Below are 24,523 nucleotides of genomic sequence, written 5' to 3'. Positions count from 1 at the left end.
GCGAGATGCCACGAGCGAGCAGTGATCAACTGCTGCTCTCTCTCTCTCTGGCATGATGGCAGGAGCAACATGTTCAGGAGTTAGATGCCAATGTCTGCCGTTAGCCACGACGAGAGAGCTTTAGCAGAGAGAGTTCGTGTAGTTGTGCTGTTCCTCCTCCCTTGAAGGAGCGCATACTACGATACGGTCAATAGTTTGGGTCGCATTGTCACAATCGCACGACTGTGGCTTGCGTCTTGAATTTTCCATTCTGAAAGATGTCCACATCGACCTGTCGATTTTCTAATGCGGTTGATAGTTACACCAGCGGTGTGGGTGGGCGAGCGCGTGAATGAGGGAGTAAGTGGGTGGGTGAATAAGGGAGTGAGTGAATTGATGGTTACACCTGTGGTGAGTGGGTGGGTGAATGGGTGTGTGATGAATTGGAGAGCGAGATGGTTCCACCAGTGTCTTCGAGGGGGGAGGTCAAAGCCAGGAGGTGCGACGTTTGAGTTTCCAATGGAGGCGTTTTATTCTGAACGCCCGCGTTGTTCTACCGTTTCGTCAGCGACCTTCTGGAGCCGGGTGAGAGTCTTGGATGGTGACAGCAGCGCGACCCCAGAAGGGATGGGATCGACACTTGAGTAGTCGGTGGTGAGGGACTGTGGATGTCTTGATTGATGGATAGGCGGTTGTCGTTGGTCAGAGAGCACGTGTCAATTCTCGTGCAGATTGCGCGCCTCTGCGGATATTTGGTGGCACAATGTTCGCCAGAACAATGGAGCCAGGGGATTGGTATCGGTTCCGTTATTACTAAGCCTGGTCACCAGGAAAGCCTCACCGAGTCACGAGAGTCCTCTGCCGAGTTCATACGGACGTGAGTAAATTTCAATGAATTTGCAGGGATTATTTCGTTATTGGAGAGGTTTTTGGGCACTGCCAGTAAGGTTGAACGAGCTTTTGTTTTTAAGCTATGGGAGCAAACCAGAGAAAACAAGGGGGCCAACATGCACAATACACATTTAAAAAAAGAAACCAGTCGAGATTGGAACCCATGTGCTTCTTTCTGCAAGGCGCGATCGCTCCCATGGCGTGTAAGGGCTAAAGGAGCACACCACGGGGGATGGATCCACAACGCGAGATCCAAACTCAAACTCAACGGCACAGCTCACGGAGGAGGGGGGGGGGCGCCACGGTGACGCGATGTTAACTTCCATGCCTGCTAGACATGGGTTCGATCCCAACCCTGACGCCGGTATATTTGGAGTTTGCAAGTTATCCCCGTGGTCGAGCGGATTTTTCTACGGGTCCTCCGGTTTCCCCCCCTCCACGTTTAGGAACATGCGTTGAGTGTATTTGGGTGCCATAAATTTCCACACGACGATAAACCCACCTCGTTGAGCCATCATTTGTGGCCAGGTCACTTCTGAAAAAGAGCTACATTGCTCAATGTGGCCTTACCTGGTAAGAGAAAGAAAAGAGTTCGCGACTCGGGTCGCAGAGGCAACGTGCGGCCTTCCATGTGGTCTGCAGGGGCCAGTGCAGCAACCAACCATTGCACTACTCCACAGTCGAGTGTATTATCCAACCAGCCCGTACTGACCAGCGGTGGTGGTGAAGTATGGCGACCTCTCCCCCCTCTCACAACAGTGGAGTGACCCCTGGATTGGCGGTGTGTATTACAATCTCCGCGGGGCGAGCGACTGCCTCTGCACGCCGTCTGTAAAAGCGGAGCCGAGGTACAACACGCGCCGGGCTGGCAACTCCATCTGCACAGCGGACTCTTGCGATAGAACTATGGCTTTACTAGCCATCACCGCATCTGCACGGGAGCCGTGCACTTTCACATGTATATTGAAAACTAATTTACTTACAACTTGTGTTTAGTTTGTCCTTCCGCACCCCCCCCCCCACTTCCGATTAGCACGGTCGGCTAACCTACGGTGCGAAATAAGTTTAACAATCAGTACTTACGAACTTTATGCTACGAATTAAGCCGAGACTACAGCGCCCTCTGGTGACCATACCCACACCGTTCGTGTTACAACGCGACTGGGAAAAACATCGTGAGGGTGATCACTGGACATTTGCGAGCTGCTTTGTAGCTTATCGCCTTGTATACAGAAGGTCGTGGGTTCGATCCCGACCCTGGCGCCTGTATATTTGGAGTCGGTCTCTCCGTGGCCGTGTGGAATTTTTTTCTTGGTCCTCTCCACATTTAGAAACATGCGTGTAGAGTATGTGGCCGCTGCTTAACACATTTCCACACAAGCCAGTACCGTTGCGCCATCATGTGGCCAAGTCGCTTCTGAAAAAGAGTTACCTGGTAAAATAGAAAGTTTGTGCTTAAATGAAGCGCTCTTGGGCAATGATCCCTCACGACACACAACAGGTCAAAGGGGGTGGAGCACTCGGCCGCTCTGGCCTACTTCGTTGCCCACCGCTGCCAAAGCAGCAGCGTCAATTGTGTAACAACGAATTAAAAAGTCCAAAAATCCCGATGCGAACCAAAATAAACTTTTAAAAAACGGTTTTATTTTAAAGTGCACTAAAAAGTAAAGTAACGCGATTGGACAAGGGGAAGTGGACGACCTCTGGATTACGAGAAACGCGGCGCTTGCTTTTTGTGCGAGCCAATTCCAGTTAGGTGAAAACGCTGCGGTCGACACAAAAATATATAATTAATATGCCGTCCATGGAAAATGTAATTGCTTGAAAGGAGGAAATTATGCAATTTTAATAGAGGCATGCATTGTCACCGGATCAGAGTTCGTGTGCAAAATTTGGAATGGATTGGACAACAGGAAGTAGACAATTTTTATTACAAGATTTGAGCACGACAGCTTTCAAGTTAAGCAAAACCGTTGGAAAAAAAAAATCGCATAATTTCTGCCGAGCCGGGATTACGCTGCAACATCGCTACCCCCGTTGCAAAACGTGGCAGGACACCTTCCTGAAGTCAACTATGCGAGGTTTTCCTGCGAGCACAAGCATAAGTAATAATTAAAGGGCAGCCGGCCACACGTACCGTCCTGGCATGGGAACCTTGTTCAGGTCAGCATCACCACGAACACTTGGTTCACTCCCCAGGTCGCTTGTAGGACGAAGGATCCGATTTAGAAAACCTCCCTATAAAACACCCCCCCCATCCTTCCCACGAAATCTTTCGAGTTCCACATCCTTCATCGGTACCTTACTTTAAAAATTCCCTTGGGTGGAGGTCCCGCGTCCCCTGCGTAACCCCTACATCCCCCCCTCCCCCTACAAACAAAGCTAATGATGTACCGGTATACGACCCAAAGTCGACAACGTTGGGTGTGGCCGCCAGATCCTTGCATTCGAGCAGGAAACAACCAGTGCAGAGAGAACGCGACGATAGATGCGTGCAGGAGCTATGGGTAACTAGGGCTGCAGAATGTCAGATCGCCGGACCTGGCTTGGGTGTGGTCAGTTGGATGCAGTAGATTGTTTTATGCAACCCACCCTGGCCACGGGTGAGAAATATCACCCCCCCCCCCCCCATCGTCACTGCAGAGTAGTTGTTCTCCCCCTTACCAAAAAACTTGCAGCTATAAACCTTAAAATTGCCCAACCACACCCCCCCAATATTCTGTCATCATGCCTTCTAACGGTAGAGTTCTCCAGGCAGTTGAAAGACATTTTAGAAACACTATTTGGGTGAAAATACTCAAAAAGTCTGACAGTCATTGACCAGGTGGGCATGTAGTGGCACAGCAGTTGGCATGGGATCTGGTACAAGGAATTGATCAATTGTGCCCGGGCAAATTTCGTGCTCCTTCTGCAGCACCATCTAGAAAACTGCACTCCCTCTAAGCCCCCCCCCCCCCCCCCCCCCCCCCCCCCAACGCACACTTCCCAGGAAGCATTCCAACATTGCACGTTCATTGGGTCTATAGCATGAGACACAGGTTTCCATCGAAAATAGTCATCATGAAAAGGCCCCATTCGGTAAAGCAGCAGTCAAAAAACTTTATTTCACAAATCGTCTAGGTTTTACGCTTTGGAGGGGTTACGGAGGCACTGGAAGCAGGCTGTGAACTTGAGCACGAGGCCCAGGACCAGGAGGACGAGGGCAGCCAGAGCGGCACCCCACAGCACCCGGCCGTCCACGGTGGCCCCTGCACACAGGAGATGAGACGGCCATTGACGGCATCACCACAAGTCAGTGCGAGTCTGTGTGGAATAGACATCGAGGGTGTGGTACATGCAGTGCAATTTGTGCCCTCTGCTGTTCACAATGTAGTTAGCCTATAACCCCTGTTATACATAGTGGTCATCCACCCAAATTGCCAATTAATCTTCAGACCTAAAAAAGCATGTACAGTTCGGTTTGTCCAATTACTAAATGGTGGCGGTGGGTTGTCAATTGGCAGGTAGAGGCCGGTTTAGGATGAAAAAGGTGAGGCTTATGGAGCCAAAACACTTTTTCAGAATTAACCCGGCCACAAATGATAGTTCAATGAAGTGGGTTACAATAATCATGTGGTCATATATAGCAGGTAAACTCTAAAAACACGTCATAAAAATGGAGGGAAAAAACCGGAGGATGGAGAAAAAGGCCACGCAACCAGACGTGTACTTCAAGTTACATGTCATGGTCGGGATCGGACCCACGGCCTTCCGTAATAAGGCAAGGTAGCGAACATCCTCGCCACCTGTGGAAGGATGGCCACAGCAGGGGTTGGGCATTCAGAGACACTGCACGACTTTAGCTCAAAAAATTGTGGAAGTGTCACCACTTAGCTTCCATCATGGAGCCAGTTCTGGAGAACAATTAAGAAACTGGGCGTTACAAAAAAAGGATCAGAAATGTTAAGACGGAATCGGCCACCTAAGCCACAGCGTCAGTTTCTTGTGACTTTAAAACCAAGTAAAACTCACGGCCAGAGGTCTCGGCGTCAAAGTGGAGAGGGCCACGGCTGACGATGTAGATCGGCGTTTCCACTAATATCAGGGGGCTGCGCTTGGTTCTGGGAAGCAAACATCCCTGGTAGCACCTGGAGCCAGCTTCGGACCTCTTGCAGGCCATGACGGCACAGTGGATGTACACCTGGGAGCAGAACAGAGCTCACAATGCTTAGAAGGAAGTTTGGAGCACGGGGTGAGGCATGGAAAAACATTTTCCGAGAAGTAGCTCGGCCATCTGGGTTTTCCTTACAATATTTAGAAAGCTCCGTGGAGCTGCCCTAAAGCTATATTTGGAAATAAAGGTTGTTTTGAACCACTTTGGGTTTGGCTAGTCTTTCTCCTGCACCTCCAAGTTTGCACACAGTTGGCTACATAACTTCAAAATAGCGTGCGACGTAGGTGGCGTCGTGTTCGTAAACTCGATGCAGAAGAAACTGCCAAGCAGGAGGGCCACTAGCAGCAAAGTCCAGCCCTCTCACCAGCACTGCTGCCCTATAGCTATTGGGTAACAGGACCTAACTTCAATCGTTAGGGCCCTCCAACAGGTGCCATGGCAGGATCAGTGACAGTCTACAAACCAACGCTCCACGGTTTAGCTGCCACCCCAGATTGGGTTAAAGTGCCATGAGGTTGTCTTGGTACGGAAGCGTTACCGACAACTACACCAAGCAATACACAAGCCGGCAGCACAGTTGTGCTGCTCCCATCTCTTAAAAATGCAGTTGTCGAGCACATGCCTAAAAAAAAGTCCAAAAGTGGCAGTTGATTAGCACCGAGACCAAAAACAGGTAGTCTTGTAGGAGGTCAACACCACACCGGGCAGAAGACTCGAGTGAAGCTCATGAGGACAGCAATGATACCACGACGGTGAGCGATCAGTTCCGGCGAGGTGAGCGAAGGGAGCACAGCTCACGTTGGCACGAGCGGTCGCGGTGAAGGCAAACATCCTGAAGCGGAAGCGGAGCTTCGCGTCCACAGAGGTGAGGTTCGTCATGTCCGCTAAGAGACACCTGCCAAAACAACCACACCATTTGTCACCCCCATCACAGCACTAAACTAGGGGGTTCCACCCCCCCCTGGTGTAGCAGCAGAAAGTGAAGCAACCCCCACAGGACAGCAGGTCGACTGGGGGTCCCCAATCGTCTTGATTGCATGGAGGGGGTGTGGTGGTAGGGTACCATACCCCTCCCGGATGAGGTAGTATTTGTTGGGGTGCTGGGGGCTGCTGTCAGGGGTGGCGTAGCAGTCCAATGCGAAGATGGTGACGTTCAAGGTACTCCTCACAGACACCTGCAGGTGCATCGCGGCTCCCGGGGTCACAAGCAGTGGGTACTGGCTTGGCAGGAAGGGAGTCCCAAACCCAGAATCCGTGAAAAACTCCATGCGCAAATCCAGGAGCGAGAACACGGTCTGGTTGAGCACTAGGGATAGTGCGGTGGGCTCGAGAGGCCCCCGACTCAGCAGCTTCGTCCGTGAAACCTTGCAGCTATAAGAGAATCGGAGGGAAACAAATCAAGGGGCTGGAATGTTTGTAAAAGGGGGAGGTGCAGTTGCAGATAGTCTGCAGTAAGTCTTTACAACGTCAAGGGGAAGGGGTCATAGAGTTCCTACTGAAACGAGCATTGGTGCACAACTCCGCTGCAAGTTCCACATTTATAATTGGGGGGGGGGGGGGGGGGGGGAAGAGTTTCATAAAAAAAAGTTGCCAGATTGCAGCTGTGTCTACCGGGTGTTCAAAACAAAAATTTCAGGCCACAATTCTAACTTTCATACAAGACCAATGACAACATTCCCCCCCACCGGTCATTTGTGAAAGAGCAACACCTCAGGGTGGCCCCTTATCTGTGTGAAAGTTTTAAAAGCTGTTAATTTAAGAAAAAGGTCTTGTGCAGCACTGGACAAACATCTCCAACGTACGTGCAGTTGACGAGGACATACTGGTAGTCGTAGGTCACGATGTAGCTCGTGCTGCTGGCCAGAGACACCATCTGTGTGAACACCAAGTCAGTGTCCGTCTCCTGCAGGGACAGAGGCCACACGGACACAATTAACAAAACTGCCAAGTATCCAACTAGACATTGTTACATGCACTGCACTCGGCCCATGTTTTGCAGAGAAAGTGTTAGTGTGATAGCGAAGGGTGCATTTTTGAACACGTGCAGCACTTTTGGTCAATGTGCTGGATGAGGGCCTCCCTACGCTACACAAAATGGGGGGGGGGGGGGGGGGAGTACAAGGATTGCATTTCACCACAACGGTCCCTGAAACTCAAGGTTGAAGGTGTGCTGGTATCAGGTATAGGGCATATTTATGGATTTTACTGCCCTCTGCTGACGAAGCCCGGCAGAGCAAACATTTATCACCTTCACAGCACAGTTGAGTGCGGGAGACTCGCTCAGGACAAACCCGAGAAGCCACGAACTGGGGATCCAAGGTCAGACAACACCAAGGGCAGACGAGCATGGACGAGACTAGAAGCGTCGGCAAATGGAAGCATTAACATAAAGGTAATTTCATTCTTTTGGTAAAGTCGTGTAGAAAGAAAAATAGAATATGAAGTGTAATTTGTACCCGACCGGTTGCAATTGAAACGTCGTATTCTATTATTAACTAATTTGTTTCTTTCTACAGGACTAACCGAAAGAACCAAAGAGTAATTCCTGCAGTCACGAAAGCTTCGAATCTGGCGTAATTCGAGTTCATCGTCTCCTCGAGTGGAGCGTGGCTACACCACGAGGACTTAAAATCGGAAGTTGCGAATTTTCTACAAATCCTGTGTGCATGCAGGTGACCAGACTTGCACAACTGCCACAGGGCATGAGTATGGAGGGGCATCAGACTTTGGAGACCCTAGAGTGCAGTGAAGCCCATCCATCATTGGCCATTATGCAGAGCTAGGTCGGGGGTTTCAAAGACCCAAAAAAGGTGACAGTCGTTTGCCAACCTCAAAAATTGTGCCACAGTCACCGAAGGAGATGTTAAAGGTGACGAACTGCTGCTCGTCCGTCAGGTTACAGCCTGTGGCCTGCGTGTTGAGCCTGAAAGAGGACGCGTTGTAGCCAAAAATGGCTCCTTTAGGGATCTTGACGATCATGTGCTCGTTCACGCAGCTCACGTTGAAGGCATCTGCATGAGACAAAAACCAAGACGAGAAAGTTCAACTAAGCTAGTCGATGAGCAGCATCACAAGCCACGCGTGCAGCACAAGTGGACTGGCATGATCAAAGCAAAAGTCTTGGGAGTTGCAGGCCAAGCACTACAAACTTACATGGTGGAGACTATTTTGCCAACACTGAGAATGTTCCCAGCCTGAAAAACTTACAGTAAGATGCAAAACTCTGGTGGCCAGCCAAGTGCAAGGACTGCAAAAAGTGGTATTGACATTTTATGCAAAATGTGATTTCTAGAGCCGGCAAGAGGCTTGATTGTGTTCAGCAGGACCAGGTCTCCCATATGCGGCCAGCATGTTGCAAGGGTGGCATAGCCATCGAGCACGCAGGTGGTACAACTGCTCTGGGCCCACAAGACATCTGGACCACCCTGCACAGCACACCTAGGAATCCCCTCCCACCATCTCCCACCACGGTGGGGACCGGCAGGATCCAGTCGCAAGCGTCGTGCGCAGCAGAGTTGAGCCGTCGGCCGGGAGTAGTGAACACGTCCTGCGCCACGCCCGGGTCCAGCTGCAGGCAGCAGCGTGCACCCAGGGCACCCGCAGGAATGTCAAACGTCATCACGTCCCCGGGGCCCTTTTTCACCAGCTTCTGGTCGGCAGCATCGATCTTATAAACCAGAGCACCGCCCTCGACCAGGTGGAAGCGAATGTATGCCGTGGGCAGGGCCGGGACAAACTGGAAATGGCAAATGGAAAAAGTGTGACATTAGGGAAGAACGATCACACGCACTGTGGGAATCCGAGTTGGCACAGATGGTATTGTACAGTGCAACAGTTTAATATTAAACGCATTCTGACCAAGAGGAGCAGAGTACTAGGTAGACGTGGCACGGCCAACATCCTGGATTCTCATCCAGACAATTAAAAAAAAACTGGGTTCAAGTACTGGACAGTTGACAAATTAAATTCCATCTACAGTGGTGCCGTGACCAATCCTGTTCATCTCATCATTAATAAATAATCGTTATCTGGGGGTGCTGTAGTGGTGAGATGTTAACTCGTCGCCTGGTACAGGTGGGTTTAACTAACCGTAAAGCTTGTATATTTGGCATTTCCACATCTCCCTTCCCATGTATTTCCTGGTTTTTCCCTTCATATTTGGAATCAAAATGCGTTTTAAATATTTGGCTACTATTAAATCAAGCCACTTCGTTGCACTCATTCGTGGCCAGATAGCTTCTGAAAGAGGTTTATAAACTTAGTGGGGGCCTTACCTGGTAACATAAGCATTTCATCTATTTCGATTTAAAGCTTTCGTGACTGCAGGGATTCATATTCTTGGTTCTTTCGGTAAAGTCACGTAGAAGGGAAGTAATAAATAAAAATAAAACATAATAAAATAATTCACGACGTTTCGGCTACAACGCAAGCAGCCGTCTTTAGGTGAAGAATGAGACACTGCCAAGCTAGGAGCTTATATATATATATATATATATATAAGCCGAGTTGGAGGTGGAAGAAGAAGAGAGCCTTAACAAAAGAATGTGCATATCAAGAGGAATTTAGCATATTCATGGGAAATGCGTAGGAGGTGGGCGGGGGGGGTTTCAAAGTCATATTATGCCCATGCATTATGCAGGATCAGCAGCACCAAAGGGAGGGGGGGGTAGCATTAACAAAGGGAGGGCATGTTAATAGTATGTAGAAGCAATGAAACATGTGAATGGGAAAACGGTGGCAGGAGATCCGCAGCGGAGCAAATAATGCATTCCCTGTGGAGAACACAAGATACACAGCTAATGCCAGTGAGTGGACTGCGGTCTGAAAGTCACCATAAACGTGAACAACAATCAGTTAAGATCCGAAGTGGTTAATTACGTCCTTCCAATGATTGCCGAGCCAGAATCCATCTTCTCGGTTGAAATTGTCTGTGTTTGTATATGTGGATCGCCTCATGAACGAATCTCTCATGGTAGCCAGATGGCTTGCAGAGAACCTCTGTCTTGGAGAAGTCAATGTCATGTGAGCCCATTGAATTGTAACAGTGATCTGCCACGGCTGAGGTGTTTGTCCTACCGTGTTTCAGGTCAGCTTTCTGTTCACGGATGCGGTCTGAGACATGTCGTTTGGTTTCTCCAATGTAACTGCTACCACAGAGGCAACTTAGTTTGTAGACGCCAGGGTACTGTATGTCTGGAACCACGTCTTTTACAGACGGAACCAGATCACGGATTTTATGTACCGTGTTGAATGGTACCTGAATCTTGTGTTTAATCAGGATTTTGGAGATCTTTTTTGTGACCCCAGCAATGTAGGGTAAGGTGATGGTTTTGAAAGGCTCCTCAGCAGGATCCTTCTTGACCCGACCTTATGGAAGAGGTACGTAGATGACACTTGTCATCTGGCCACATGGCCGGCCTGCTCTAGACCAATTTCTCGACCACATCAGTTCCATACACCCAGCCATCAGATTCACCATGGAAGTCGAAAAAGATGGCAAGCTACCCCTTTTTGGATGTCCTAATTAAAATGAGACCTGATGGTTCAATGAGCCATTATGTCTACAGGAAAGCCACCCCATACGGATGCCTACCTAAAACCGGATTCCCACCACCATCCATCCCAGAAGAACTCTCATCAAGACTATACCATAGAGCCCAATGCATCTCCGACCAGGAACACATTTCCAGTGAACTCAAACACGTACGCCAAGCTCTTAAGGCTAATGGTTACTCCGACTACACAATCCGCAAGGCCATCACTCCAACCATCAAGAAGGATCCTGCTGAGGAGCCTTTCAAAACCATCACCTTACCCTACATTGCTGGGGTCACAAAAAAGATCTCCAAAATCCTGATTAAACACAAGATTCAGGTACGATTCACAGTACATAAAATCCGTGATCTGGATCCGTCTGTAAAAGACGTGGTTCCAGACAGTACCCTGGCATCTACAAACTAAGTTGCCTCTGTGGTAGCAGTTACATTGGAGAAACCAAATGACGTGTCTCGGACCGCATCCGTGAACATAAAGCTGACCTGAAAACACAGTAGGACAAACACCTCAGCCGTGGCAGATCACTGTTACAATTCAGTGGGTTTACATGACATTGACTTCTCCAAGACAGAGGTTCTCTGCAAGCCATCTGGCTACCATGAGAGATTCGTTCATGAGGCGATCCACATATACAAACACAGAGACAATTTCAACCGAGAAGATGGATTCTGGCTCAGCAATCATTGGAAGGACGTAATAAACCACTTCGGATCTTAACTGATTGGTGTTCACGTTTATGGTGACTTTCAGACCGCAGTCCACTCACTGGCATTAACTGTGTATCTTGTGTTCTCCACAGGGAATGCATTATTTGCTCCGCTGCGGACCTCCTGCCACCGTTTTTCCATTCACATGTTTCATTGCTTCTACATACTATTAACATGCCCTCCCTTTGTTAATGCTACCCCCCCCCTCCCTTTGGTGCTGCTGATCCTGCATAATACGACTTTAAAACCCCCCCCGCCCACCTCTTACGCATTTCCCATGAATATGCTAAATTCCTCTTGATATGCACATTCTTTTGTTAAGGCTCTCTTCTTCTTCCACCTCAGCTTATATATAAGCTCCTAGCTTGGCAGTGTCTCATTCTTCACCTTAAGACGGCTGCTTGCGTTGTGTAGCCGAAACGTCGTGAGAATTATTTTATTATGTTTTATTTTTATTATTTTATTACTTCCCTTCTATGTGACTTTACCGAAAGAACCAAGAAGATTTCATCTATTATGGGCCATCTGGCCTGCGAGTGGACAATTGACAAGCTGATGGACACATGGATTATACATTATTGCTCTCAATTGAAACTTCGGTTGCATTAACAGCACAGCAGGAACCAGTACCACCTGCTGATTGAAGAAAATGGTGAAGTCCATTGCCCCACTCTTCTGAACGTTAACGCTGAAGCGCAGGGCCATAAGTGTCGTCGGAGCTGGGGTAACTTTAATAATGGCGGCTCGCAGCCTCTGCAGAGGATCGGGGACACCTGCGGGTAACGACGAGTCATGTTAGATTTAAGCATTGGAGGGCACAGCACTAGCTGGCTAGTAGTCAGACTTAAACCCCCACATAAAATCAAGGGACGTTTCAAACCACAGAACTCTACATCCATTACAAAAAGCAAATGTACAAGGTCTGCTTGCCACATATATGCTTTACAAAAACCAAGTTAAGTAAATGTGGTAAACTTTGTTAAATCACACATATTAAAGTACATTGGTAGATCTCCCTCTTTAGAGGAGTTCTCATTCCCCCCCCCCACACTCGTTTCCCTCCCCCTGGGTGGAAATTTCACAAAATAGCAACCCCCCCCCCCCTCCAAACTCAGCAAGCTGGTGGGTCGTACCAACCCCTACCATAGATTTGGCACTTTACACTCCACCAATTCAGACATTAGTTACCCTTAGGTGGTAACTTTGCAGTCAGCAAGACCAGAACTCGCAGGTTCAATCTAATCCGGAAGGCAGTGATGCAGCTACACACCTACAGGGCCACTTGGCACAACGATGGTGATGCAGCGCAGCTCACCCTGCCATCTGGAAATACATGGATGTGCATCAGAATGTCAAACGATTAATACTGCCAACCAAATCATTCAGGGTGGAGGTGGTACAGAGCCCAGGAGGGAGTCAAACCACCAATAAAAAAAAGCCATGTTTTCGCAGGGGCAGTCACCCGTCCAAGGTCAGCGCATAGAAGCACGTCCAGTGAGCCCCCGCGTCGGCGGCAGACGGAGTCCAGAGCAGCAAGGTCCGGTGGATGTGCGCGTCCTCTGGCGCCCTCTCCAAAACACCGACAGGGACGCCCTTGCCAGACAGCACCACGATCTCCAACGAGATCACCCTGGAAAAAAATGGAAGCCAGCAGAGGCGTTAGAAACCAGGACATGATCAGAGTAGCACCAGCCTCTTAATAGCAGTATGCTGCAAGGATGCTAAGATTTCTGAAAATTAGAGGGTTTCAGAAATAAAAAAAGTGCAGTATTGCACGAAAATAAGTTTCAGCCTTGCACAACACCTCTGGCTGAAAAGAATGTAACATGGTCATTGGCCAACTGAAAATTTGAGAATGTAAAATGACCACGCAGTTCGAGCTTCAGCACTGTACACCTTTAGAGGCGTTTTAGCCACATTCTCCAGCCTGCATTGATGGCTCCGTTGTTAAAATGCGTTTACAGGTTTAAAAAAAGAAACGGCGCAGATTTACAGAGTGCGAGGCATGGCACGCGGCAACAGAGTAGAGACTGCACGAACTGCTCACGTTTCGAGGTCGCTTGAAGCTCTGGCCTTCACGGCAATGGGAATTTGAAGGCGAACTCCGACGCAGGCATTCACCACGGCACCCTGGCTCGGCGTTGGGCCGACAAACACGAGGCTGACACAGGCCTCGGATGCTGCAACTGAAGCGGCGGTGACAGAATGATTAGAGCTAAAAAACCTGCCACAACACCGTCTCCCAGGATCAAACCGTCACACCCAAGTGAGAATGGACACTGTGAAACAGGCCTGGGCTTCAGTATAACTTTTTCATTGGCAGTGCAACATGCAAAGGTGCTATGTTGGAAAGATCTTAACCATCTCCTGGTATACAGGTCGTGGGTTCGATCCAACTAACGCCTGTAAATTTGGTGCGCAGGTTCTCCGTGGTCGCATGCACCATGGGGATTTGCGATAGTTAGGTTGCTTCTTAAAGAGTTATAGCTCAGAGAGCCTTGCCTGATTATAGCCACTGGGGAGTGACCTATTAGAAAGCGGTCATGATAAGGATTAAATTGCATTATGGACGCTGCACATTTTGGTCATGGGACCAGGACAAAAGCAGCATTGGATTGGGTACACGCACCACATTGTTACCATGTCCCTGCTACCCACTAGAGCTCAAATTATGCATCCTCACCCAAGACGGAGAACTGCAGCATCACCGACGACAAGCAGTCCACTGGCGTCCTGTAGGTGCCCTTTGTCTCAATAACCGCAGTCGGGAAGTCCTCTACCACCACCATGACGCCAAACTGCTTTGGGAGTTGGTCAGTCACCTGTCCAACAAACTCAAACTCGCAGCGGTCCTGGGAAAGCAAAAAAAAAAGGAGCGCAGCATTCAGCATTGAAGTAAAATATATATAACCACCGTTACATCCAATACACGTTATGAAAAACGTGCACGAGGAGAACACTTTGTCAGCATCAAAATTCTGGCCAAGCTGCGATTAAAAACAAACATTGTATACCCCTGCCAGTGCCACAGGAAAATACCACTTTAAAAATGTTTAAGCTCATCACCAATTAATGCATAATTTGGTGCCATTAGGCACAACGATGATATTTGGGACAATTGGCAGACTGCTACTATTCATCATAAGTTTGAGAGAGTCTGTCAAAAGTCCACTCCCAGACTAATCAATGCTTGGCCCAAAAAGGCTAGAAATCCCACGCTGGAAGACGCACTTACACTACAGGTTGTAGCAAGGGGATAACCACAACGTACCTCCAAGAGGCGGGCGTTGGGGAACGTGCCACAGATGCCACCATGACACTCGGGTCCTCTGGCATAACGGCACCTCACAGTGTCTCCGTCGGGGTCCGAAACTTGGATCTTGACGTTCGTCTGGCACTGGTTACTCACTCTGCGTGACAAGCAGACGCACCTCGGGTTCAAACATCTGCCTCGGCCAATGATGCGACACTTGAGATGGTCACACAACCTTCAAATATGGATCAAGTTGCAACAGAGGGCTCGGCCCAGGGAACGCGGTGTGCCGACAGCCCCGCCCATAGGGCGTGGCCCGTTGGTTAGCCCCACCCACCAGAGGAACACGAGGCCCAGGGGACTAGACAAAAATCCAGGTTTTTTTGAGACATCGAGAGACCTCGGAAAGTGGGAGAGTCCAGTCAGTTTAAGCCACTGTCAAGCACGAGTGCCATTTAAATTAAAAACGAAATTAAAACCATTTTACTTTACCAGGCAAGGCTTAGAGCTATATAGGTTCAGAAGCAACCTAGCCACAAATGATAGTTCCAATGTGGCACATTACCCCATGTGGAATTTATAGCAGCTAAATTAAAACGCGTGAATTGGATTACCCAGAAAAAATCCACGCGACCAAGGGGCGAGGACGGTATGAACCCATCCACAGTACCTGACGAGGTGCGCGATGCTGGCCCTCGGTGAGCTGTTGGGCTGGCCCGTGTCGCTTCTGGTTCTTAGGTCCACAAAGGTAGACAAGACAAAGTCGACACTTCTCTGCACGGTCACAAAGCCAGACTCGAAGTATTCGCTGTTCCAACAGCAAGACCTCTGCCTGGAGACGAAGGCAAACAGTTGGGCGTTCAGACGGGTGGAGTGCAGCGGGCCATGGATATAGTTGCTCAGTGGCTGTTCGAAGCACCTTCAAATATTCAAAAGAGTATTTGGTTTGCAAAAACTTCTATTACAGACCAATTGTGCGATCACATTTTATCAATGTATGCATGTTTAGCTTATTTTCGCATGGTACGCAGCCAACCATACGCAGTGGTGGCTGTTAACATCCGAAATGCAGCATGGGTATGTGGATCACATCGTGAATCTCCCTAGCCCCAGCTATCGAGGTGACGAGCCAGGGTACTGCGGCAGGGCAAAACAGCACATGGAAGTGCTGTAATCGCCATATGTACGGGGAGAGAGTTTTGTTCCCTCACCTTGCACACATGGCCTTTGGCCGTGTGCTCCAGTTCTCCGCCGTGTATAATAACGCAAAAAATTGCTGCAAAAATCTCAATTTGAAACCAAACGCAGGATATTCTTCGAGTTGTCGGTAAAGTCACGTAGATAGGTTAAAACAAAACTACGACACGTCGATCGCAACACGCGGTCATTGTGTTGCGATCGAAACGGCGTAGTGTTCGTGTCATCTTCTTTGAACCTATCTACGTGACTTACCGAAAGACCCAAAGAATATGAATTACTGCAGTCACGAAGGCTTTAAAAGGTCACGATTCAAATGCAGGATGCTCCTGAAAAGAAAAAGCCGACATTGCATGTAGCTTTGCTGAATCATGAACACCAAAAAGTTAAGCCAATCAGAAAGAGCACTGGCCAGTGCTTGGATGATTAAACGCAATGCATAATAGATGTTATAGGCTGCAAGGCTACATGGCAGGCAGCAGAGCGCTGTGCAGAACACTGCATTGCCATCTACCACTCAACGGCGATCCTCCTCCGCCCCCCTCCCCCGGCACAGGCCAACATGGGGCAGAATGGTGACGTAACCACCCCCCCCCCCCACGGTACGCACGGCGTATGGACTACCTCATCCAGCCATGGAGCGGCGTGCATCTACAAACGCGAATTGCGCTTCGATGCCGAGTCACCGTTGGAGCCAAGCGGCGCTTTTTTTCGCCTCCAACGTAGGAGAGTGAATCTTCTATGTCCTCTCCAATTGCCCCCTCCCTCCAACCAAAAACAAACTCCGCCACACCTTAAAAGAGTTAATCGTGGGACGTCGTCCCTCTGCATACCCTTGCAAGCAGCGGATGTCTGGCCGAGAATCCTCACAACAAAGCGATAGGGGTTCCGACAACCTCCACCAAGGTGGTGGCGACATCATGGCGCTTGTGCCAGGCTAGGTGCACGGAGGCCACGTGAAGTGTCGAACGCCCACCGGCAGGAGGTCACGGGGCAGACCCAGCAGGTGCCATGCGTCGACTGACCGACGCACCACCTGTGCCTCCTACTACGCATAGTGGATCACGCAACCCACTGCGAGGGTCACCGTTGGCCAACGTGGGTCCTGGTGCAAGAAATTAGGGAGCCCTCCCGCCCCCAGCCGTCTTTGTATCCCGGCACCTGGGCCCCTGCTGCGGTCCATGGGTCAGGAATGCAGTTGCCAATGCTACACCATGAGTCGGTAACCAAAACATTTGACTTAAACTGGTTCACAAGTTCAGTAGAAAAAAAATCGACATTGCAAGGAGCTGCAATGTATGCGAATACGAGAGTCCTTGCTAAATGTCGTCACCAAGAATTCATTACAAAGCCGGTGGGATGCAGACCCCTGGGCTACACTTCACATGTCGCCTCCAACCCCACCACTGGCAGAGTCGCGGTCCATTCCCAGGTGAAAGGAACTCCTCCGCCGCGGCTCACCTCACATCGGTCACGGAGTCCCTCTGAATCTGCAGGGAGAACGCGGCTTCCAGAATGGCGAGCGTGCCCCAGGAGGAGGAGGGAGTCCCGCTGCCGCACGAGAACGCCACCGCGAAGTGCGTATTGGGGCATCCGTTGGAGCAGCTCCACGTCTGGGTCAAGTCGCATCGAGAGCCGTTCAGAGACACCGACGAGACGAAGTTCACCTAGAGCGGGGGAGGTGTGAAAGAGACCCCAGGTACAAGCACCAACAGACGGATCCATACCAGCCCGTACAGCATTTACATAATGCAGGGGACAGTGCTGCTAGCGAGTACCTATTGAAAAAAAAGGCCAGCATGCCACACGAGGGTGGGTTGGCCAACACCATGCCCGGCCTTTGCCTCCCGAGAGACATGTTTACACACCGCACCAGCTACTTCATTTGGGGAGGCCTTGTTGACCGAGGCGGTGGCCTCAGATCGGTTCGAACATTTGTTATTGGTCGTGAGCAGGAACCGACCTTTGGGGGTAGCCATGGCAGCACGGTGCTAACCGCTGCGCCACCGCTCCCTCCACAAGCACCATCACCACCGCGCAGACTGCAAACGCTGGCGACTGTGTGGAGGAGTTCAAATATGACCAACCCAACTACTTCCCTCCCCTTCCACGTTACCAGATAAGGTCCACAGGAGGTGTTGTAGGTTAGCTCTTTTCAAAAATTCCCCAGGCCATCGCCAGAGGCGTAGCTAGGGGGGGGGGCAGGGGGGTACATATGTCCCCGGGCGCCAAGGTAAAGGGGCGCCAAAATGAGGCTTACAACGTTACATTATAACTTATTGCGGCGGGCGCGGCAGCCTGAAACTACTGCACAAATCTACACCAACCTAAAAGCTTATATATCCCGCCACACACAGCCTACATGTCATGCAATTACATTTTGGTACGCGCGCCTATTAAGAACTTACATGGAAGAACGTCCCAAACAGACAGGCGCAGTCTTTCAGCCTTCGTCACTGGCCTGTTTTTTGGTGGCGGAAACTACGATGGCCTATTTGTAGTTCTTATTAGTGACACCACGCTCCAGGCGACTGCAGCAGCCGGAGCAGCCCACGCACGTCAACATAGCGTGGCCTTCATTTAGCAGCATTTACTACAAGGCTCACTTATACGTGTACGTCGCTCGTACCTTATATTTGAACGGACCTAAGAGCCGAGCCATGCTCGCTGGCGGACACTAAATGAGAGTGTTACCGTGTTAGCTAGACCACCGTGCCACGACTACAAGCCACCGGACGAGCGTCAACCTCGGCAGGAAAGTCTATGCCGTTACATGGCCGCGTATGACCGACAGTACAAGCTTATAGGCGGTGGCGTCCAAAGCGGCGACCTATTTTGGTTACTTGAACAACAAGGTATGTTTAATGATATTTTTTGATAAATTAATAAATAAAAATTTCAATATAAAATAAAATGTATTATATCGATATTTTTAAATATCTGCAGCATAATCTGCCTTTAAGCGTATAAATTATGTACTTTTAATCTGCATGTATAGCCTAATTATTATAATAATAATTTATTGTAGTAGTACTATGCCAGTGCCACTATGTTAGTGTCTAGGGCTACACATTTTTTTCACTTCAGTGTACTCAGTGATATAATAATATATTTATAATTTTTGTCAGCCATGTCAGGAAGAAAACGAAGCGGCACTCAATGTCGTAAAAGAAAAAAAGAAGCTGAAATGGTATCAAAAAAGTCAAGTACATTACTGGCTAGCTTTTTAAAGAAAGCCAAGAAGAAAGAAGATGCAAACTCCAACGCTTCAGAATCAGAAGATGGCGGCTATCAACCACCCATTTCAGAGCATGTAAACGAGAAGGTTGAAGACATCGAGGACTCGGAGAAAAACATGGTTCAGACAGATGTTACTGTCTATGCTGAGGAAGACTCCGAAAACACTGAAGACCAGGGCGTCGTCGTTGAACAGGTTCAACATGATGATAAACTTGTTGACAGTAACGGGGAAGATGAGATAGAAGAATCTTCTGATAGAGAAGCTGAAAATACTCATTATGATGCTGTTCCTGCTGTACTAAGGTTTCACGATGTTGGCTACTTAGAATTTGATAAAACGACAAAGCTATCGAAAATACCACAGCCTCTTCGCAATTAAATGATTACTCTCGGATCCCTGCCTTTTCAGCACAGAGACAATCTATCATCAGTATCCAGAGAACGTTCAATTACATCAGCATGGTTTAAACGCCGACTAGCGAACAGAGAGGAAGTGAATCGTTCGTGGCTATTATATTCACCAATCAATAAAGCTGCTTACTGTTTCTGTTGTCTATTATTTACATCGAGTTCAAACTCACGAGCTTCGTTTGAGTTAACAAACGGTTTCAACAAGTGGAGAAAGCCAGAAAAACTAAATTCTCATGAAAACAATCCTAACCACCGCACAGCTTTTTCTACATGGAAGGAAGCCGAACGAAGGATAATTGATGGTACTGGAATTGACGCAGTGGTTCAAGCTCAGATTCATTTGGAGAAACGTTGGCGAGATATAGTGCAATGAATACTCACCTGTATTAAGTTTCTGGTTTCACAAAATTTGGCACTACGTGGCCATGAGGAAAATTTGAATGCGGATAAAAATGTTGGAAACTTTCTCGCGCTGATCAAACTCGTTGCTCAGTATGACCCATTGTTAGCAAAACACGTACAGCACGCAGGAGAAAATCCGGAATCAGTTTCTTATTTGTCACCGGAAATCCAGAATGAATTTATCCACATACTTGCGTCGACGGTAAAGAACCAATTGTTGAGTGACATCAGGAAAAACAAGTACTACAGTATCTTACTTGACTCAACTCCTGATCTAGGACATCGGGAACAGCTTTCTCAGGTCATAAGATTTGTGGATGTGGATCTTCAAACTAAAAAGTAACTATCAAAGAATCATTTTTAGGTTATATCGAGATACATGCAAAAGATGCAGCAAGCCTAGAAAGAGTCATCGTCGAGAGACTGAAATCTGACAACATACCTCTAGCCGACTGTCGGGTACAATGTTATGGCAATGCTGCTGCGATGACTGGGCATATATATCCGGCCTTCAACAACGAATGTGACAAAAATCACAGCATAGTTTGTCAACTGTGACAACCACAGCTTAAACTTAACAGGAGTACACTCCGCTAAACAGGATCCACTTGTCACATTTTTGGAACAGTTGAAAGTATATATTTGTTTTTCTCTCGTTCAACAATTCGTTGGGAAGAGTTAAAAAAAAAAGCTGTGCCCATCACAGTAAAGCGGGAGTCTGAAAACACACTAGAGTGCACGATCAGAAGCTGTTAAAGCTATCTATGAAGGACTGGATGAACTAGTAGGGCTGCTAGACAAATTATCGGAGGACGTAACTATGATGCCTGAAACCAAAAGTGATGCAGAACAGTTACAGGCATGCGTATTAAATTTTAACTTCATAGTTATTACATTTCTGGAATGTCATTCTTGGAAAATTTTATCGTGTTCAGAAGCGCTTACAGGATCCTACTATGAATTTCAAGGAAGCAGCAACCGATCTTGAATCTTTGGAGCATGAATTTGTCATGCTTCGTGATGATTTGAGCCAAGTTGCTGTAGAAAACGCAAAAACAAGATGCACAGCCTGGGGGATAGATGTGGACAGAATAATTAGGCGACGTCGGAAGATGCCAGGAGAACTGGCAAGAGATGCAGGACTTTCAGCAGAAGAAGAAATTGTGCGCGTTATGAAGTGTATTTTATCGACTTCAACAGGAGATGTCAACACGGTTTTTACGACTAAAAGACCTGAACACAAAATTTGGATTTCTGCTGGACGTCAAAACTCTATCCGACACAGATGTCGATGCAATTCGTCGAAATTGCACAGATTTGGGAAATTTCTATGACACCGACATCAACAGCCACGAACTTTTCACAGAAATTGGAGATTGCAAGATTGCAGTTACCGGAATGAAGTTACCAGAAACTCCTTTGGATCTTCTTAGTTTTATTGTGTTTTATGGGGACGACATATTTCCGAATTTCCCTGCAAATTTTATTAACAATAGCAGTTTCAATTGCAAGCTGTGAGCAGTCGTTCAGCAAATTGAAACCAATTTTGTCGTATTTGCGTGCTTCAAATGGGACAAGATCGTCGTCAGAGATCTTGCTCTTCTTAGCGTTGAAAGAGAAACATTGGAAAAAACTGATTTTGATTACGTGATTGACCAGTTCGTCCCCGGGCGCAAAATATCCTAGCTACGCCTTTGGACATCGCTCACCGTGACGGCCTCGGGGTCGGAACTCGGCGCCACCTCCCAGCGCAGTGCCCCGCCGTGGTAGCGCACGGCGCCGCAGGAACGCGGAGCGCCCTGCAGGTGGAGCAGGAGGAGCAGCAGGAGGGCCGCGAGCCACAACCAGACGCGAGCCTCCATCGCTGCCGTTGTGTGTGCGCAAGCAACAAGGGAGAGACAAGGAGCCAGATGAGAAGCTCCCGCTCTTATGCGACCTCGCCTCCCCGCACGTGCGTCCTCTGTTCAGCGGCTCATTAAACTCCCATTGGCTGCTCCCTCACGCTTTTCCCATTGCAGCCGGTTAGACGGCTTACCGGCACGCCCGATGGGATAATGGGGCCATGGCTATTGATGACTATTCTATTGTTTTATTGGGTACGGTGGCAGCACGTGTGTTGTGCAGATGAATGCCAATATCGGAGTCTGCTGCTCGCCACGACGAGAGACCTTCAGCAAAGAGAGAGAGAGCTCGTGTCGTGTTGTTATTCCTCCTCCTTTGAAGAAGCGCAGACCAAAGTAGGTTTACGATATGGTCCATAGTTTGCGTTGAATGGCTACGACTGTGGATTGTATTCAATGTATCTCTTTGGGTCTCTATGTATCTCTGTGGGTTTCTATGTATATCTGTGGGTCTCTGTGTATCTCTGTAGGTCTATATGTATCTATGTGGGTCTCTGTGTCTCTGTGGGTCTATACGTGTCTCTGTGGGTCTCTATGTGTCTCTGTGGGTCCCTATGTGTCTCTGTGGGTCGATATGTATCTCTGTGGGTCTCTATGTATCTCTATATAATAGTGTCCAATATGTAGACGGCTCCATCCTTGGGTTGCGTGGCCACGGCCGCACTGTCATTTGCCCACGACGAAGGAGACGCGCGCACCGGCCTGTTGACGTCCCGATGCAGTTGGTGGTGGTTCACAATAACGGTGGTGGTGTCTTCGAGGAAGGAGGAGGAGGAATGTGAGTGGCACCAGGACTGTACGACGTTTGGGTCTCGAGCGAGGCGTTTATTCTGGCACGTTTGTTCACGTGACAATCCTTACTAATTTGGTTGTGGTGGCGGGTGAACGACACATTTATAATTACGCAATCTAAATTTTAAAAAAAACTATGTTATGGATAACAAATTAAATATTTACGGTTTACAGCTACAATTGAATGTATCCCACCAGACCTAAAAACAAACCTTGCTTATTATTATTTAATTTGTTGGAGGTTTTTTCTTCTTCTCCCGTGTTTCAGATCTGCGTCACGTGACTCCGCACGCACGCAGAGGGGCAACAGCAGCCTCGCGCCACTCATGCCGCACCACGCCGTGCCACTGAGTTCAAGTCGGTTCACTCATTCTGACGATCATCAGCCACGCTGCTCAGGCCCACTGCTGCATAAATGCCACGACCCCCCTTCCTCCCATGCCTTTGTCACCCCGTAGGGTCCCTAGCGATGCCAGAAACCCCATCGCTCCTGCGCGTTCAATTGATAATCATCGCTCTCCACATTCGCGGCGGTCGTTCTCCGCAGAGTTTTTTTCCCCTTATCGCCAGTCTCGTTCACGTGCTGAGTGCGCTACGTACGAACTCAGAGATCGCATCGATACGCTCGTCACGACGATGATGATATATGATAATGATCATGATAATAGATCAGAATCAGAAATGTATTTTCCGAGTGAGGCCCATTGAGCTAACAAGCTATATACAACCGCGACAACATCAAAGCATTCCACATTGACAGATTTTTGTATGCAATTATTTTGTAAAATTACATTAGCAATTTCATTTTAGTGGTTTTAAATGTCACATGATGATGTATTATTCTTGGGTCTTTCGGTAAAGTCACGTAGATAGGTTCAAAGAAAATAACAAAAAATAAAAAAACTACGACGTTTCTATCGCAACACAAGCAGTCGTCTTCAGGAAAAGGGGGGTTAGCTCCCAAGGCAAACTGTTTATAAGGGTTTGAAATGGGCGTAGCCCAAATGTCAGCAGCCAATGATAATATAAGTGTTTGGCAGCGAACCCGACGGTGGTTGGTTTTCCACCAATCAAAGAGCTGCCAGGTGGAAATTAGCATGTTAAAGAGATTAGCATGTTAATGGGAGATCGCAGAGCCACAACCAAGGGGTGGGTGCGCAAAGTGACTGTGATAGTGTGAACCCTGTGAAAACGCAAGTTTGAAATGGGTTTAAATCACAACTAACATCGGAAGGTGGTTGGATGGGAACATCATCGCCAATTATGACTTAAACTGGTTGATAACGTCCTTCCAATGAGTGCTCAGTTTGTACCCATCTTCTCGGTTGAAATTGTGTCTGTGTCTATATATATGGATGGCTTCATGAACGAATAGCCAGTGGGATGCAAAGTATCTTTGTCTTCGAGAAATCAATTTCGTGTGAGCCCACCGCATTAAAACAATGATCAGCCACGGGCAAGGTATTGGTCTGTAATATCTTCAATAATGGCGGGAGACGAGTTGACGGGGCAGCACTCTTTATTCACAACGGTTGCACACGTAACAGTCCCAACCGAGATAACACCTATGTCACACGTGCCTGACTCGGCCACGCACTCCGTCTTCCCCGTGGGGTACGCGCACCTAACTCTGCCTTGACTCAGGCTCTCCGGCTACGCTCTCCCCACGGGAGCTATCAGACCCCTCTTGTCAGACTACGGGTCTCAACCACTAGGCTACACAGCCCGAGCCCTTACAAGGGCGTCGGACCGTGAATCCCAAGGCCTCGCCTCTGAGCCTTTCAGAACCCCGGCCCTTACAAGGGCAGCGGGGCTAGGGGTCCCAGGGCCTATCTCTTCCTCCGTGTTCTGTCTTCACCGGTTACGAACTCCCCGAGTGCCCGCGCGCATCGCCTTACATAGCCCTCCGCTCCCGAGGGGGCGGAGCCTATGCGGACCGCGATGTGAGCACCCACTCGATGTAACCAATCACCACGCGCTGCCTCACGATCCCTCCTGCCAGCGCGTATCACCACTACATCACCCACTCCCACATAGCTCG

General features: G+C 48.7%; 1 protein-coding gene across 1 annotated transcript; it reads right to left on the bottom strand.

Annotated features, from left to right (window-relative positions):
* Positions 1–3,954: 3,954 nt before the first annotated feature.
* On the bottom strand, positions 3,955–21,673 carry LOC144728301 (uncharacterized). The gene is made up of 16 exons (XM_078607634.1): positions 21,499–21,673; positions 17,198–17,403; positions 15,210–15,371; positions 14,558–14,696; positions 13,970–14,138; positions 13,334–13,472; positions 12,749–12,916; positions 12,557–12,609; positions 11,920–12,059; positions 8,462–8,759; positions 7,853–8,034; positions 6,826–6,926; positions 6,092–6,394; positions 5,822–5,918; positions 4,882–5,050; positions 3,955–4,118 (listed from the first exon to the last, which is right to left on the bottom strand). Exons 1-16 carry the CDS (start codon positions 21,649–21,651, stop codon positions 3,994–3,996), a joined length of 2,604 nt encoding a protein of 867 aa, XP_078463760.1. The 5' UTR covers positions 21,652–21,673; the 3' UTR covers positions 3,955–3,993.
* Between the last annotated feature and the right edge of the window lie 2,850 nt (positions 21,674–24,523).

The sequence above is a fragment of the Lampetra planeri genome, chromosome 28 (genome assembly GCF_965212315.1).
Source record: "Lampetra planeri chromosome 28, kcLamPlan1.2.h2, whole genome shotgun sequence".
Classification (NCBI taxonomy): domain Eukaryota; kingdom Metazoa; phylum Chordata; class Hyperoartia; order Petromyzontiformes; family Petromyzontidae; genus Lampetra; species Lampetra planeri.
Note: the sequence above shows the minus strand (reverse complement) of the source record. Positions and strands in the feature narration are given on the sequence as shown.

Excerpts from the sequence above, each read along its gene's own strand:
- LOC144728301 (XM_078607634.1), bottom strand. The coding sequence starts at position 21,651 with ATGGAGGCTCGCGTCTGGTTGTGGCTCGCGGCCCTCCTGCTGCTCCTC. Across the intron at positions 15,372-17,197 it reads GACTCCGTGACCGATGTGAG|GCAGAGGTCTTGCTGTTGGA; the intron begins GTGAGCCGCGGC and ends CTTCGTCTCCAG. Across the intron at positions 8,760-11,919 it reads CCATTTTCTTCAATCAGCAG|TTTGTCCCGGCCCTGCCCAC; the intron begins GTGGTACTGGTT and ends TGCCATTTCCAG.